Genomic DNA, 16188 nt, shown 5'->3' with positions numbered 1-16188 from the left:
TTTTAGTGCTCAAATTTTAATATTGTAATTTTTAGGCTTGAACTTTTAAAATTATTACAATCAAATCCCAAATATATGACTAAATGTTGACTCACCACTAATGTAAAAGTGATATGTGCAGCAGCATCTTAATTATTTTTGTACTATCAACTACAACATTGTCATATTACTTTTACATTAGCAATACATTATATTTAACTAAATTGAGTTACAGAATTTGATTGCAATAGTTTTGAGAGTTCGAGGTAGAAATTGTAACAAATTAAATTTGAATACCAAATTGTCACGCAACTCATGGTTTGAGGAACAAACATGTAATTTACCCGAAAATTTTTTTTGCTAAGAATACCAGTAACTAATCACGCAAGTAAAATAGTATTTAAATTTCCCAATTGATACATCAAAATAAAAAAAAATACAAACGCAACACATGGCTTAGTCAACCACAACATCTCCCTATCACAAGATATTCCCCACCCCCAAGAGAAAAACAACAGAGACAAGCAGATATGATTAACTATAAAGAAATCGGCGACGTTATCAGGCGGTTACATATATTCGTCAAAGACACCAAAGTCGTCGCCGATTTTAGCTAAATAGATATTTTTATAAACTAGACGGCGACGCTATCTGGTGGTTACTGGTTGCATAATAATTTTCACAGCCCGCCAAAGTCGTTGCCGAGTTCACCTAATAAATACTTTAAACAAATATACTGGATGATTGAACATTTTATTATTAATAAAACAAGCATGTATTATATTATATTATATTATTACATTATTATATTATATTAACTTGGTTGATGGAGGTAGAGGTAGTTAATTAATTGGTCCGGTGTGGGGTCCACGTGGGGCAGGCCGGGCTGAAATGAGCCGACACGACCCGCGAGTCCAACAACTCGATGATGGGCCCGAATGTCACGCACCGCGGCACCTTGTACTGGTTAATGGAGGCCCCTCTCGAAATCGCATAGTCCATTAACTCCTCGAACGTCCCGGATCTCACCACCCGGATCTCCAACGGCCCGACCGACCCGTCCGCGACCCGGCACTGCCTGTTGTAATCATAGTCACAAAGTCACAAGTTCAACATTCATATGAAATTCAATAAAGATTGAAAAGTTTTAGGCTTTTGTGTTCTTCGGTGGAATCGTAAAATATATATCGTAACCGACTCATCGTGATATGCATAACGTAATATTATATACGAAAACAAATAAAATATTTTTTTATCGTACTTTCTCAACGCACGTAATGTAATTTTTCTGTAATTTCAAACGAACTTTAGTAATGATTTGGTCCAATTGTGATAGAAATATATACCTGTAAACAGAGTTAAGAGCCTCCTCCATTTCCAAGCAGCAGTTATCAAACACTTCCTTTTCGGGCCATTTCCCGCTCTCCTTGAGCAGCAGCTCCCAGTAGATGATGTAGTGCCCGGGAATCTCCTTCGTTTCAGTCCGGCTCGTGTACTCTGCGACGTCGGCGCCCAGCGGCCGCAGCAGCCCCGCCGCGCGTCCGACTGCCCGCTGCAGCTCGGCCTCGTCCGTCTTGTCCGCGTCCACGCTCAGCAGCACGTTCTTCCGCCGCACGAACCGGAACTGCGGCGCTGCGTTGTGGAACCCCGTCACGTGCAGCACATCCCCCACCCGATACCTGCACATATATTATAATATGTACTGAGAAAATCGAATAGTGAACTATAACGTTCCAATAATTCTACATTAGAGAATGATACTGATGGAAATAAAAAAGACCTTCGCCCTATTAATAATAATTAAGCTTAAATATTTAAGACTTGTGATTTGAATCTAACGAGTTATTATTGCTAGCGGACTGGATTATTACAGAATCGTACCATTTGACTAAAAATTGAATCAAAAAAATCGATATATCCTGGTCAATTCTGAAAAATTATTATTATTATTATTTTTAGTCTCATGCGGACATTTTATAATATAATATGCTGTTTATAATAAAACAAGATTAGAAGCATTACAATATTTGATTTGATAAATCGATATATATATATGATTTACCTGTACAATCCAGCGTACGTGGTAATAACCAATTCGTAATCCTTCCCCACCTCCACGTCGGCAAGGTCTATGAGCTGACGTGGGTGGTCGTGACTGAATGATGATGCGTCGCTGATGTGGGGGAGGAACTCGAAGTAGGCCATGTTGGGCATGATGGTGTAGGAGACGTCGGCGGGATCGCACATGGGGCGGAGGTTGAGGCCGAAGTAGCACTCCGACGACGCGTACATCGTGCACGCCATCGGGAGCCCCCCACTGAGGTACTCGAGCGTCGGTATGTACTGCGCCATCGCCCCGGTCACGATCACGTCCAAGTACTTGGTGTTCGGCCACACGCGCCGCACGATCCCCTCCCAGTTGTCCCCCGAGCACTCCGCGGCGATCCGCTGGGCTAGTTCGGGCTCTGGCTTGGTCAGGAGCTCTCCGACGGCCTCGCGGACGGAGGGGTCGGTGACGACAGTGGGGTTTAGGGTTCCGGTGGATAAGTCATGACAGAGCTGGGGCCAGTGAAGGCGGAGGAAGCGGAGGGCGCGGAGGAGGCCGGAGGCGAAGACGGCGCCGATGCGGAGGACGTCGGCGGAGAGGAGGAGGCCGCAGAGCATCTGAGCGTACATGCTCTGGAAGGGGTCGGGGCAGAGGATGGCGGCGGTGGGGCTGGTGTAGACGTTGTAGGGGTCGAAGGGGCGGCGGCGGAAGTGGTCGCTCTTGTAGTAGCTCGTCAGGACCGGCCGGGCGGGGAGCCCGCCAGGGGTCGTCGTCTCCGACTTGATGAACAAGAAGTACAGACCCTTCCCCTTATCCAGTCCCGATACATATCTAACTCAGGTGAAGAATACGCTAACAAATTAAAATTCCATCTTAACTATATATCTGCATCTCAAATGTGTTTTAATCTTTCAAACGGAATCTTATTTGTGTTGAGAACATTAATTATGCTACTATATACACATAAATAATATTTTTTTTCACCTTAAATATATGATTATAATGTTATTTTCTATAGTTAATTAAAAAAGAAAAAAAAAACCTACAAGTTCATGACGGGCATGAGGAGACTGTAGAGCAGTTGTCGCCGGTCGAGCTCTTCCTCAATAGTCGGCATCAGCTTCCTCTCCCCCGCCGAAGTTCCCGAGCTAAACCAAATAATAATAATAATTAAAAAAAACACTCTTTAGTAATATTAACAAACAAAATACATCATACTTTGAGAAACTCTTTACAGTATGGATCTATGGCTCAAAGTATAGTATCTTAATATATACATCAGGTGCGATTGGAGCACCTGGTGAGAAACTCAGAGATGGGGTGGGCGCAGAGAATTGGGGAGCGGTCGCCGTTGGCGATGCGCTGGATCTCGGGCTGCAGGTCCTCGTACGACACGACGGGGAGCTTGCGCTTGAACGCAGCGCGGTCGGTGGCGCCGCCGAGCCCGTACCTGCGCAGGTACTCCGTCTCGGCGTTCCGGCCGAGTATCTCCCCGAGCACCCTCTCCTGCACCCGGTCGGCGTCCCGCGTCGTCTCCTCGATGAACTCCAGCTTCTCCGCGTCGCGCTCGCACGCCGCGGCGCCGAGCGGGGTCGGGAAGCGCTTCTCCTCCTCCACCGCCATTTCCAAAAGCGCTTTTGGAACGAACGATTGCAATTAGAGAGAGAGAGAGAGAGAGAGAGAGAGAGAGAGAGGGGTGTGAGGAGAGAGGAGGGGGGGGAGGGGTGGGTATAAATAGGGGAGGGAGCCCATGCACGTAGAGCATTGGGGGGGACGGATGTGTAGGGGGAGGAGGGGGACAAGGTGGGGGCCCACACGTGCCGGGGAGGGGGGACAGGGTGGGGCCCCGAGTGTCGGACACGCGGGAGGTATACGACACGTGGCGAGAGACGAGTGGAGGAGGGGCGGGGCCCGCGATAGGGATACGTGGCCGGCGGCCCCGGCAAAATATTGGCGCGGCGCAGGTGATGACGTGGCGCGGAGGGGCATAAAAAATAATAATAATAAAAAGGTGAAACAAGATATATATATATATATATATAAAATTTGTTTAATTTTTAATATTGTTGTTATCTTATTAGTTTGTCAAAATTTTGGCCCTTTGGTGGGATGCTTGTGCGGTGGATGTTTCTGCAGCTGTTTTGTAGCATTGGGATGAGTTGTGGGATTTCAAAGATCCGGGGCGACAAAGTAAAAATTATACACAACTTATTCGTATTATAAATTATTTTGAGTTAATTATTTAATTTTTTAATTTGTTTGATTTAAATTAGTTAATGATATTTTGATTTTAAAATCTGAATGCATTGTTTATCTTTATAAGTTAAGTTAGTATACTTTTTGTAATGCTCATAGCTATAAATTTATTAAAATAAATAGTTAATATAAATTTTTAAGTCAAAATACTGTTGATTGTCTCAAATCAAACAAATCAAAAAAATATATAGTAAAATTAAAATTTTGAAAAATTGAATAACTGACTTAATTAAATTTTTTTTTTTACCTAGAGTACTAGAGTAAATAGTTTGTCAAAAAATATTTTAATTGGTGTGTTGGTGTAATGCCCCAATAGTCCCACATCGGATGGGATACTGATTCTGATCAGTTTATATGAGACCTATACGCTAGTAATAATAACTGATTTTAAGTATTTTGGGCCGATTGTTTGGGGCTAACGATTTATTATTGCTAGCAGGTCGGGTCATTGAAGTTAGCGTCAGCCAATCTATCGTTGTCCTTTTCACATTTTCATTCCTATTCCTATTCCATAGTTATTCTCTCCCATTTCCATTCCTTTTCAGGAATGGAAATGGGAGAGAATAACTATGGAATTGTGATATTCAAAATCTCGATCAATTACTTTTGCGCACACGATCAAGGGAGGAAATAACTATATAAACTGATCGGAATTAGTATCCCATCCGATGTGGGACTGAATGGAAAAGGGAGGAAATAACTATGGAATTGCCTCATATAAACTATTGAAATGGGAGAGAAAAACTATGGAATTGCCTCATATAAACTGATCGGAATCAGTATCTCATCCAATGTGGGACTGTTAGGGCATTACAGTTGGATCTCTAACTATGCACACAAATACACCTGTATATATCCATTGTGATTGGATTATTATACATGGGTTGAGCGCTTTCAAATTTTTGTGAAGCTCTAGCTATATATCTTGGCATCCAAATAGACCTAAACTTAGGTGACAATGTTCAAAAAGAAGATAACACTGATAAAACAAAGAAATTTACAATCTCCATAGAAAAAAAAAAAAATCATTGGCGATGCTTAGAGGAAGTGTCTCCAAGCGTCCTCACTATGTAGCAAATACCGACACTTCAATAAGTATTTTGGACTTTTATAATTAAAGGCCTGTTTTTCAGTTTCAATATATTATTTATGTTACCATATTAATGGACACTTAGGCTTCGATTGGAATTTCGGAGAAATTACGTTATGTGCAGTAAGAATATATGATGGGAGAAACTCTATTTATTTTTATATGTAGTATTGCAATGAATCAGTTACGATATATTTTTTTACGATCACATCAGAAAACCCAGAAGTATCTCCTGTACGTTTTTTTCTTCTAATTCTATTTTATCTATTAGTATTAGACGTAGTTCAATACCAAACATGCCCTAATTAAGTACAGCAACTGTTGAGGTGCTTAAGAAGGGTGATTAAAGAAAGATGTGTTCTAAGAAATATTACTATTTAAGGTAGATTCATTCTTTAACAACTAGGAAAAACACATGCTTAACTTTTTAATCCACATGGTTAATTAGTTAAATCCTACCACATTTGCCCTAAATCACAATCAGATCCAAATTTGACCACACTTGATTCTTTTGCCTCCTCTATCCCTAGCATGCACCAACAACCCCCATCCTTTTTCATTTGCAAATTGCTCCTACAATATTTGCTAGGGTTTATATTATTATTATAGGGAGAATCCTCATTAATTACCCTTACAATGATTAATCACTACAAACTGTGGGTCTAATAAAAGAAATTAAATACACAGTCTCACAAAGAAAAGTAGACCCCTATCTATATTTCTTTCTCTTTCCTTGTGATCTTCCATATCTTTTTGGTTTGTTTCAAAGTTATTAATTGCTTTATATATGCGCATAACAAATTCAATTTTTTGACCTTTGAAAAGTCACTTATCTTACACATTGATACACCACGAAAGTAATATAATTAATTAATAGAGCTGAATCTGATAACAGGTTAACAAATTAAGTACATTTAAATTAGTAAGTATATATTTATACGCAAAAGTTGGAATGCATCTCATCCATATCCTTCAAATGCGCCCTTGCAAAACGAAATTTTCTTTTTTGTCATTTAAAAATTGTTTTGTTTTGTTTTTTTTTAAATTAAAGATCTAGATTAATTCGAAGACAAATAAACTAATTAATTCCCATGTGTTCGTTTCCCTGGTATCTACATCCTAGGTCTCCCCATTTTATAATGTGGAAACTTTATGAAATAATGTCAATATATATATATGCTTCCACATATTATGGGTAACGTGGGAGACATTTCTTTTTCTCCTCCCTCTTCTTAAACTATAAACGTGGTAAGAGCATTTCTCTTTAAGAGAACATTAAATATTTACATTTGATTCTCCGAGGGAGTATGCATGTAAATAGATAATATTGCAGTGCATAAATGTGAAAGGCCCCTCTATTAACTATTAATTATTAATCTATATGGGTTTTCAATTTTTTTTTTTTTTTTTTGTTACGTGGCAAGTTTTTCTTTACTCTCACCAACGTGTGATCTTTCTTTTTTCTCTACCAAATTTTTAATTAATTTATCTAATTAATGCATCTAAATAATTTACTATAAAACTTTCAATTAATATATTTAAATGATCTCACTGTCATTTATAATTTTTACCTTTTTATTTCTAATTAATTCATCCTGACTCTTCTCATTCCCTTTACTAGATTTCTAATTAATCCATCTAAACGGTCTGCTGCCATATACAATTCTCACCTCTCTATCCCTCATCTTTTTCTGAATACTATCGCCTCTCATTTTTTTTGTCACTAATGTGCGCCCACCTCTCGTCTCCATCCGGCCGAAGAGATTATTGTTGTTGTCACCATCGCCATCACTAGAGAAGACATCGTCGGGCCCATTTCCGCTGCCAATAATGACGAACCTTTGGTGGGTGTTGCAAATGAGATATATAAAAAAATATCTAATATTCTCTTATTATTAATTATTTTTTTAGTTTCTATCCGCTGCGAAGCGTGGGCACCTTCCGGTGCGAAGCGTGGGCCTCTTCACTTGTTATGTATTATTAGATATAATTAAGATGTACCATGTTGTTGTCAACAAACCACTAAAGCTGCAGGAAACGTGACGTGCTAAATAAAATGCCAGTTATTGTAGGCTAAAACGGGACCAATTAATCAACAGGGACTAATATACGTACATGGTGGTCCAAATTAAAGAAAAGTGATTCTCTTCTTTTCTCTAAGTCCTACTTGCTCAGTTTGTCCCACATAGAAATGAAATGCAACTCTACTATATAAAATAATAAAAAAGAGCAACTTGAATAATTTCACAAAAAGGGGGGGAGGGTGTACTACGTAGTGTTCTCAGTCGGCAAGCAAGAAGAGAGAAGCCTTTTGTGGTAATGTTGATCGAAAGGTGCATGCAATGTCACACCAACAAGGGATATAATATGGGGATGATGATCGCGACGCGTTGGCCGTCCGATCGGAGACACTTTTCGATCCTCGATAGGAAGATAGAGAGATATATAGGAGTGTTGGCTTACAGGGGGCCAGCTAGCGTCCTGCTCTTTGGCGGGAGGCTAAGTTGGATCGAGTCATGTTCAAAATTGCAGGAGGTCGGGTTAGTTGAGTCATGTTTGAGGCGCGGTGTGGGGTTGATTAAACTGAGTCACAATCAAGACCCGTAGGTACTGTGTCTGTATTTTTTAAGTGAATTAGTTCTATATTTCTAAAAGCTCGAGTTTTTTGAATTAATAGTTAGCGCCAGCAATTCGACAAATGGTATATGAGATAGAGGTCACGGGTTTGATTCTCCCATGCTGTGAATTTATCGTGTCCGGTGGCGGGAGGTAGGATTGGGCCGAGTCATATTCGAAGGGACGTGAGATTGGTTGAGCCGAGTCACAAACGAAATCCGTAGATGCTGTGTCTGTCCGCTATAAATGAATTAATTGTATATTTCTAGCCGTTCAAGTTTTTGAGATTAATAGTTAACGCCAACGATCCGACAAAAATGACGAAAAAATTGTCAAGAATCATATTATAATTGCATTATACTGGAGAAATTAATCTTGAGTAACAAAGAATGTTGAAAGAGAAAAGATTGTTAATTAAACATTTTATGCTAGATGATGGTGTTTCTATTTTGCTAACTTATTTGGTGTAAGTATTATACAGAAAAAACGTTTTTGAATATAACTATTTTATCTACCCAATAGGTATAGGTTTTTAATCTCGTGGTTCAAAGACAAAGTCAAATATTTGGTTAAGAAATCTCAATCTTTTGTACAAGATGAAAAAGTTTAAACGAGTAAAAACTAATTAGATGATTTTTTTTAAAAAAAAAGGATATTTGTTAGGACTTTTTTGAACAATTTTATTCAACTGTACTTTTGTACAAACTTTTGACTCTCTCTCTCTCTCTCTCTCTCTCTCTCTCTCTCTAGACCATAATTGAGCTTACTTGCAACCTTAAAACAGAAGCTTCTTCAAAGCTGCTTTTAGGGTTGAAGATAAGATAATGGAGACAAACAAGTGCAACAATGACTACACAAAGAAGTCAATTTGTACCAGTAATCTGAGACAAATAATGAAACTGCTTCTCTTTGTCAAAGTGATAAGAGAGATCCCTAAAAGTTGTTCAAGACTAAAGCAGTAGATTAAGACTAATTAGTGCTTCAGCCGCTGCTTTTGGACCAAGTTATCCCTTCCTATTAGCTATCTAATGAGAAATTTTAGTTCATATGATAGAAAACCTTAAATGGAAAGCAACATTTAGCTTCTGAAATCGATATCCAATCATATGATGTTTCCCGTCGCAAGACGAAAGGTTCAGCTGCAATTGTAGACTAAGTTCTTGTTGAAATTTGAAAGAAGTGTAGATAATTGCGTGCACATAGATTTCGTCGCACACGCATGCGCACGCGCACGCGCGCACGCATTTGATGAATAACACAAGAAGCTCAAATTCTTGTCAGAGGTGGTCCTCAACTGTTAATTGGATAGTTACAGCTAAATCCCTTCATGCCTTGCATGTTAAATTTCTCTCTTAAAATGGACTGAGATGTTTGAGTAATTACCATGTAATAGCCACCTAAATGACTATTTGTTTGGGTTAATTCTGCTCAGCGGCAGTTACATGACGATACCGTAAACATTTTGATCCATGCAATTTAATGGTGAGAATCAGAGTTACAATTGCAACCAAATGCGAATGTTAAAGGGTGATGATCCTCACTGCAGTTTACTCGACAAATTTTCTACAACATGAACTCTAAATTACATTTCAAAACTAACAAGTCTGGTCAAAATAGAATTCTGAGTTACATAGAGTGTAAGATGCTATAACAAAAATTTTGTGGCCCATTACATTAGATCCATGAGGAAGCTGCTTCTATGCCCACTTGTGCTCTTTAGACAAGCATTCTTAGCCAACATGATTTATTCTTCAGACATGTCTCCCGACCTCGACTCCCTATGCATGTTGTCGAGGTAACCCTGTCAATAAACTCATCAGACATAAACCTCATTAAATACTGCTGTTTTCAATGAATTCAAAGGGCCTATTGCGCCTTTCTAGATCTTATGCAAAAGCGTTGTTTACATAGAGCTGTTTGAAGAAGCATTAACAATTTTCTTATTAAATTGTTCCGAGAGCTTCTTACTGCAATAGAAGTAGAAGGCTCAAAAACTCATATTGGTTTCTAGAGGTAGATGAGTTATTCCAAGTTAGACCAAGTATGAACTTACGAGACAAAAGAAGTGCGCGATTATATCGGTTAATTTATTGAACATGAGAAGCCAAAAATCATACATTAGAGAAGGATCAAAGTTATCAGTTCTAACACACCAACTTTTAAGCAGTCACCCAAAGTTACCTGTAGTATGCCAACTGCGGCGAATTTGTCTGTCATTGTTTTGCTCAATACTGGGTTAAAATTGAGAGGAGCTAAAAGGGCTTCCACACACTGAAAAACAAACAAAATTAAGATTAAAAAATTTCCCTTCGAGTTTAACCCTGCTAGATCCTTTTAGAATTTCAATAGATTAGTTACTAAAATCTGTCCTGTATGAGGATTAAATCCTTCGGTTAGGCCTCATTTAGCTACCCATGTTCATGAGGTTTCAATTTTAAAAGTGCTGCTGATGACTGATCTGATGTTTTTTTTGCAGATAGTAGTCTAACAGGGAGTACTAAATTGTTACCAACAAATTTCAGCTACTAAATTGTTAAAATCCGAACTCCAATTAGAATCAAAAGTTCAGGGACTAAATTTGCAATCAACTTATTGTAGAAAAATTAAAGCAGCAATCAACTTGATTGCTCATCACCTTTGAAGTATAATTTTCATCCCAATATGTGTAGCTGAGGCCTTCTAGCTTTCCTGTTTTGCGAAGATCTTCGATAAAAAGCTTCACTTGAACAGCCTGCTCTGCAGAGACAGTAGTAATTAAGGACGAGTCACAGGGTTTAACAACAATTCACCAATATAATAACCAACCTCAAAATTAGCTTGACCCTGTAAACTGAACGGGTAACCAACGACAAGGCCAACGAGAGAAAACTGTGAAACCTATTTCACAGAAGCATCATATCGATTAATAGATTTTCATGTCGAATAACTGTGAAGAGAACTAATAGAAGTTATTTAAATTTTGAACATATTCAAGGGGAAAATGAAAAAAAAAAAAATGCAAGCAGTGAATCAGTAAGAGATTCTGTTTCGATAACATAATCAGCATTATTAGGATGTCCTCGTACATGAACTTATTGATTTCATAGGTCATGAATAGATTTGTTTAACAAGTTAAGAGCAGGAAAAAATAAAATCATGTTTTGCAACATAAAATAATAGAAGAAAATTCACTTTGTTCTAATACTTGCAGAACACTTGATTATAGGTACATTCATACATAGATATGCATGCGTATGACTGTGCGGCAGAAGCTATTGCCCTCCATCCTTCCATTTTCTGTTTATAGGATTGAGTCTGTTGAAGAACGGACTTGAAGTTCATTATTGAGGCAGACTTGGTCTTATATTTGGGCCCAAAAAGAAGGCCAAGTTGGCCCATTAGGCTCAAGAAAAGTGATTTGGTAAAATTGGTATTAGTGCTGCTTGTGACATAGCCCAAGCTTTTATTCGGTCTATTTTCTGCTTAAAACGAGAGGATGTAATCCATTTTGTATTTTAGATATTCAGCATACCAGTGTTTTGAAGTCCCCGGCCATGTAGTCAATATTTGTCCTCTTCCTAACCAAGACACTGCATCACATAGTATTAACAACATGACTACGGAAAATTACAAGCAGTGAAATGCCACAAAACGTATAGAATCCAAAGCTAACTATTAATCAATAACTTTTTGAAAGCATTCCCATCAGATCAAAAGCCAAAGCTATATCGCTGTGACCGCAAGCAAGCCAAACATTACAAAAGTGCCTTTCCTGGTTAAGTCATGGGTAATTTTACGATGGGCTCACATTTGACAGCACAGATACTCTAAAATTTCTTCAATCGTCATGAACTTATAAGCTAAATCTGAAGGCATCTATTTTGACAATAAACTAATTTATGAAGCACTCTGCTCATGATTCCAGGTATCAGTTTCTTGAGGTAAACATAACTTCTTAGATCTCAATTATGTAAAATGATAACCAGCGATTCATACCTTACAGGTGATGCAATTTTGTTGCAAGCATCAGAAATGGCCAAACCAACATACTTATTTCCAACATCCAATCCAAGCAACCGACCTTGCTCCGCCGAACCGGACTTGTACACCTTTTGAAACAGCTCTTTTGGCTTCACCAACTTCATCTATGAACGCTCTTACACAATTAAACCACATATTATGAGCGAAAACATAGTGTGAAAGATATGCTCGCCTATATATATGATAGCTCACATTCTTTTTTTTTTGTTTTTTTTCCAAAATTCAAGAAATGCGGTTTTTCTAACCATGAAGAAATGGAGTGAAACAAATTATGGTAAGAAAGGCTATAAAACCTTAAAGAGGCAATTCATCGAACAGGTTACGTGCATGGAAGAGATGCTATAGAAAATTGAACTGAGCCATTCTCCGTTGTAAATAGTGAACATCCACACTTAAAATTTATTCTTGAGCCTACTATGTAATCTCGCAATAATCACAAAAACGACTATAAGTTAAACTATCCATGTCCATTCCTAAGACCGATTAAGTCACCAAAAATCATATCAAAATAAATTTTTTCGGTAATTTCACACATACACACACACACACAACAGACACGTTTATATATTAAGAAAAAAAAAATCTAGAAAAGAAACGTTATGAGTACCTCTACATCAAGCGCTTCAAATCCTAGGTTTCAAACCCTAAAAACTGCACGGTTTAATAAAAAAAATTTGTTAAAAATTATCAAATGTACTTAGTGTAGGAACATGGTAGAGGCAATAAAGCAAATAGATCAAGTGCAAGACAAGGAAAAAAAACTAAAAATAAAAAAAATGGGGGAATAAAACAAACCGCCTCAGTTTATTTGGCACGTCGAGGGCAAAAAGGGAGCGGAGCGGTAAGGAGAGAAAGGAAGGAAAGGGACTCTGGTGTAAATAAGAATAATTGAGTGTCTTATGCATAAATTTTAAGTACGGGAACAGGATAAAAAAAATATATCATTTTTTTAAGCTGAGCGTGGCCGGAGTCGGCAATTTTCACCCAAGGGGAAGTGTTTTTCGCTGCTGAATTCGGCGATCGCAGCTATTTCGTTGCCGAATCCAACTTAGTGTACTCTTTTCTTTTCTTTTTTTTTAGAAGTTTTCTTCTTTATAAATGTCAGAACTTGAGAGAGGAAATCGATGTATTCAAAATTCACCAAACCGAACTACAAAAAAACCTAAACCAAACCAGCCAAAATGAGTCACACACGGTTCGTAAACATCTCTAAATCTTACTATTTGATAAAGAGTTCAGCATTTTCCAAACATGAAACTTCAACATTTTTTCTCTTTTTTACAGTGAGAAGATAAAATAAACTTTTCTGCCTCTTCCAAGCAGATATTTGAAGCTTCTGCCGTTTCTACAGTAATAGGAAGTTGTTCGGAAATAACTAGAATATGATCCCTGCTACTGTTTAACTTAACCTCATTTTTATTCTTGTAATCAAGAATATGATCCCTGCAATAAGGAGATGGATACAATCTTTACAGGTAGCCAAGTCCAAAAGAAGCTACATCAAATTTTGTACAATACCCGGAATATATAATTCGGCAAAATCAAAATAACAATCACCAATAATCTCCGCAAGAACAAGAACCCTCACTAAAATGGTGAAATCGATTACGATCCCGCACAATGATCTTCCTCCTCACGATCTCCGATATCATCTTAAACGCCGTATGGCAATCCGAGCACACTCTGAGGTTCTTCACAATCTTGATCGTCGTCCCGGGCCGAGTGCTGATCAACCCGAAAGCAACAGCGAGCTTCTCGCTGTGAACCGCGAGAGCCCTCTCCTTCTCGGCCTCCCCCAGATCATGCAATACCAGCTCAGTTTGAGGGACATATCCGCGGTCCCTTAATAGCCCATTCATCTCCTCCAACATCTTATATATCTCCTTGCTCTTAGGGTGACTTAAATCTCCGACGACGAATTCAAACACCTTACTGCCGACTTCAATTGAGCTGCACCCGGGCTCCTTCTGAACTCCGCTCTCCTTCATCAGCGTCCGAATTCTCGCCACTTCCTCCCAATTCCCCACGGCCGCATAAATATTCGACAAGAGCACGTATGTACCAGAGTTTGCGATCCCGTTGCTTAGTAAAAAGTTCGCGATGTTCTCCCCCAAAGCCAAGTTCTTGTGCTGCCGACAAGCGGCGAGCAGCGATCCCCACATGACCGTGTCGGGCTCGATCTTCATGCTACGAATGAGCTCGTACGCTTCGTCCACAAGTCCTGCGCATATGTAGGGGATAAAACGGATCGAAAATGGATCAGACGACCGCTAATAAACCGTATCAGTAACTATAATACTCCAAATATGGGATGCAGATATAAACATCAATTCGATAATAGCTTAGGAAATCATATTTGCTCAGTACGGATACGGATATGAATGGAATTATATAATATGTTCATAATTTTTCTTATGAGTATTATATTAGAACAAGGCAAGCATTGTACCATGGAACCATGGAACAAATAAGCATATTGTTAAACTGCTATGAATATACGAATTTAATCTAACCAAGTTTTCACCCTGACCTGCGCGGCCGAGGAGGTCGACCATGCACCCATAGTGTTCGATCTTGGGCTCGATGCTATAATCCTTTTCCATGGAGTGAAAGAATTCGCGGCCTTCGTCGACGAGCCCCGAGTGGCTGCACGCGTTCAAGACGCCGATGAAGGTGATATCGGTGGGCCGAAGGCCGCGGTCGCACAAGCGGGCGAACAGCTCGAGCGCGTCACGGCTGCGGCCGTGCATGGCGTAGCCGGCGATCATCGAGTTGTACACGACGACGTCTTTGTTCGCGACGGTGTGGAACACGGCGACGGCGTCCTCTAGGCTGCCGCATTTGCAGTACATGTCGATCAGCGCGGTGCCGACTTTGGGGGTGAGCCGGATCGACCCGTCGGACTTGATGTAGGAGTGGAGCCACTTGCCGGGGGCGGCGGAGCCCAGCTGGGCGACGGCGGAGAGGACGGAGACGACGGTGCCCTCGTTGGGGGTCGCGCCGGAGGCGAGCATCCGGCGGAAGAGGCGGAGGGACTCGCGGGGGCTGCTGTGGGCGGCGTAGCCGTCGATCATGGCGTTCCAGCAGACGGCGTCCTTGTGGGGCGTTTCGTCGAACAGGCGGCGGGCGCGGGCGAGGTCGCCCATCTTGGCGTAGCAGGTGATCATGGCGGTGGCAGAGACGAGGCGGCGGCGGGGCATGGCGTCGAAGAGGCGGCGGGCGGCGGCGGGGTGGGCGGCGCGGGCGTACATGTGGAGGAGGGAGGTGGCGACGTAGGGGTCGTGGGGGACGAGGGAGAGCTTGAGGGCGAGGGCGTGGAGGGCGCGGCCGGGGTGGAGGGGGCAGGCGGTGAGGGCGGCGGAGAGGGCGAAGGCGTTGGGGGGGACGGAGAGGGAGAGCATGCGGGAGAAGAGGAGGAGGGCGTCGAGGGGGCGGCCATGGGAGGCGAGGGAGTGGATGGAGGCGGTGAAGAAGAAGACGTTGGGCTGCGGGGTGAGGCGGAGGAGGGAGAGGGAGCGGTCGAGGTCGGAGGAGGAGGAGGAGGAGCGAGCGTAGGAGCGCTGGAGGCGGAAGTTGACGATGGGGTGGAGGTGGTGGCCCGAGCGGAGCGCCGCCGCGTGGAGCTCCCGGACGCGGCGGAGGGAGGTGGACTCGGTGATGAGGCCGGCGAGGTCGGCTGGGCGGAGGGCGAGGAGAGAGGGAGGCGTCGGCGGCGGCGGAGAAGGGCTGGGGGAGTGAGCGGTGGTGGTGGTGGTGGTGGAGAGGTAGAGGGAGGGGTTGGAGAAGGTGGCGGAGGACATGGGAATGCAAGGAGCTCTATTATTATCTAGTGAGGTGTGCCCCTCTCTCTCCTCTGCAAAATAGTACCTTCTCTGATGCCGTTGGTGGACAATGAATGGATAGACCTTGTACTAACTTGATATTACACTTTGATCTCTCTCAACATATGTACAACAATTCTTTTTGCGCTTTCAAAAAAAAAATTAAAAAATTAAAAAACTCTTTCCTATAAAAATGATCGCTTTATCCTTCCTGCTGAACTACAGTGATGATTTTAGAAAAAAAAAATAATAATAATTTATCCCGTGATGTTGGGGCCGGGACCTAAATGAGAATTTGGGTGAACGTGGAACAAATGAGAAAATGCAAATTTACCCACTAAGAACTAATGGCCGCCAAC

The 16188-nt window shown here is 41.0% G+C and overlaps 3 protein-coding genes across 6 annotated transcripts; all 3 read right to left on the bottom strand.

The window, feature by feature from the left end:
• LOC109708627 (probable indole-3-acetic acid-amido synthetase GH3.2) lies at positions 353-3682 on the bottom strand. Its single transcript, XM_020230432.1, has 5 exons — positions 3324-3682; positions 3073-3174; positions 2042-2857; positions 1326-1658; positions 353-1057 (listed from the first exon to the last, which is right to left on the bottom strand). Exons 1-5 carry the CDS (start codon positions 3647-3649, stop codon positions 826-828), a joined length of 1809 nt encoding a protein of 602 aa, XP_020086021.1. The 5' UTR covers positions 3650-3682; the 3' UTR covers positions 353-825.
• On the bottom strand, positions 9432-12956 carry LOC109708417 (putative pre-16S rRNA nuclease). 4 transcript variants are annotated; one of them, XM_020230146.1, is made up of 8 exons: positions 12804-12951; positions 12616-12659; positions 11964-12112; positions 11500-11557; positions 10794-10865; positions 10624-10719; positions 10170-10259; positions 9432-9789 (listed from the first exon to the last, which is right to left on the bottom strand). In XM_020230146.1, the coding sequence occupies exons 3-8, from the start codon at positions 12110-12112 to the stop codon at positions 9733-9735; spliced, it is 522 nt and encodes a 173-aa protein (XP_020085735.1). In that variant the 5' UTR covers positions 12616-12659; positions 12804-12951; the 3' UTR covers positions 9432-9732. The 4 variants fall into 4 exon arrangements, with proteins under 4 accessions (XP_020085735.1, XP_020085734.1, XP_020085736.1 ...); XM_020230145.1 differs by having other exon boundaries at positions 11964-12123; positions 12804-12949; XM_020230147.1 differs by lacking the exon at positions 12616-12659 and having other exon boundaries at positions 11964-12123; positions 12804-12956.
• LOC109708659 (pentatricopeptide repeat-containing protein ELI1, chloroplastic) lies at positions 13402-16046 on the bottom strand. Its single transcript, XM_020230475.1, has 2 exons — positions 14539-16046; positions 13402-14229 (listed from the first exon to the last, which is right to left on the bottom strand). The coding sequence occupies exons 1-2, from the start codon at positions 15806-15808 to the stop codon at positions 13562-13564; spliced, it is 1938 nt and encodes a 645-aa protein (XP_020086064.1). The 5' UTR covers positions 15809-16046; the 3' UTR covers positions 13402-13561.

The sequence above is a fragment of the Ananas comosus genome, linkage group 4, assembly GCF_001540865.1.
Source record: "Ananas comosus cultivar F153 linkage group 4, ASM154086v1, whole genome shotgun sequence".
In the NCBI taxonomy this organism is placed as follows: Eukaryota; Viridiplantae; Streptophyta; class Magnoliopsida; order Poales; family Bromeliaceae; genus Ananas; species Ananas comosus.
This window is presented reverse-complemented; position numbering and strand designations above follow the sequence as displayed.

Coding starts and splice junctions, on each gene's coding strand:
- LOC109708417 (XM_020230147.1), bottom strand. CDS start 12,112: ATGAAGTTGGTGAAGCCAAAAGAGCTGTTTCAAAAGGTGTACAAGTCC. Junction 10,866..11,499: donor CCGGGGACTTCAAAACACTG/GTATGCTGAATA, acceptor TCTGTGAAATAG/GTTTCACAGTTTTCTCTCGT. Junction 10,260..10,623: donor ATGAAAATTATACTTCAAAG/GTGATGAGCAAT, acceptor TTTGTTTTTCAG/TGTGTGGAAGCCCTTTTAGC.
- LOC109708659 (XM_020230475.1), bottom strand. CDS start 15,808: ATGTCCTCCGCCACCTTCTCCAACCCCTCCCTCTACCTCTCCACCACC. Junction 14,230..14,538: donor CGACCTCCTCGGCCGCGCAG/GTCAGGGTGAAA, acceptor ACATATGCGCAG/GACTTGTGGACGAAGCGTAC.
- LOC109708627 (XM_020230432.1), bottom strand. CDS start 3,649: ATGGCGGTGGAGGAGGAGAAGCGCTTCCCGACCCCGCTCGGCGCCGCG. Junction 2,858..3,072: donor CTCATGCCCGTCATGAACTT/GTAGGTTTTTTT, acceptor CACCTGAGTTAG/ATATGTATCGGGACTGGATA. Junction 1,659..2,041: donor ACGTACGCTGGATTGTACAG/GTAAATCATATA, acceptor ATATATGTGCAG/GTATCGGGTGGGGGATGTGC.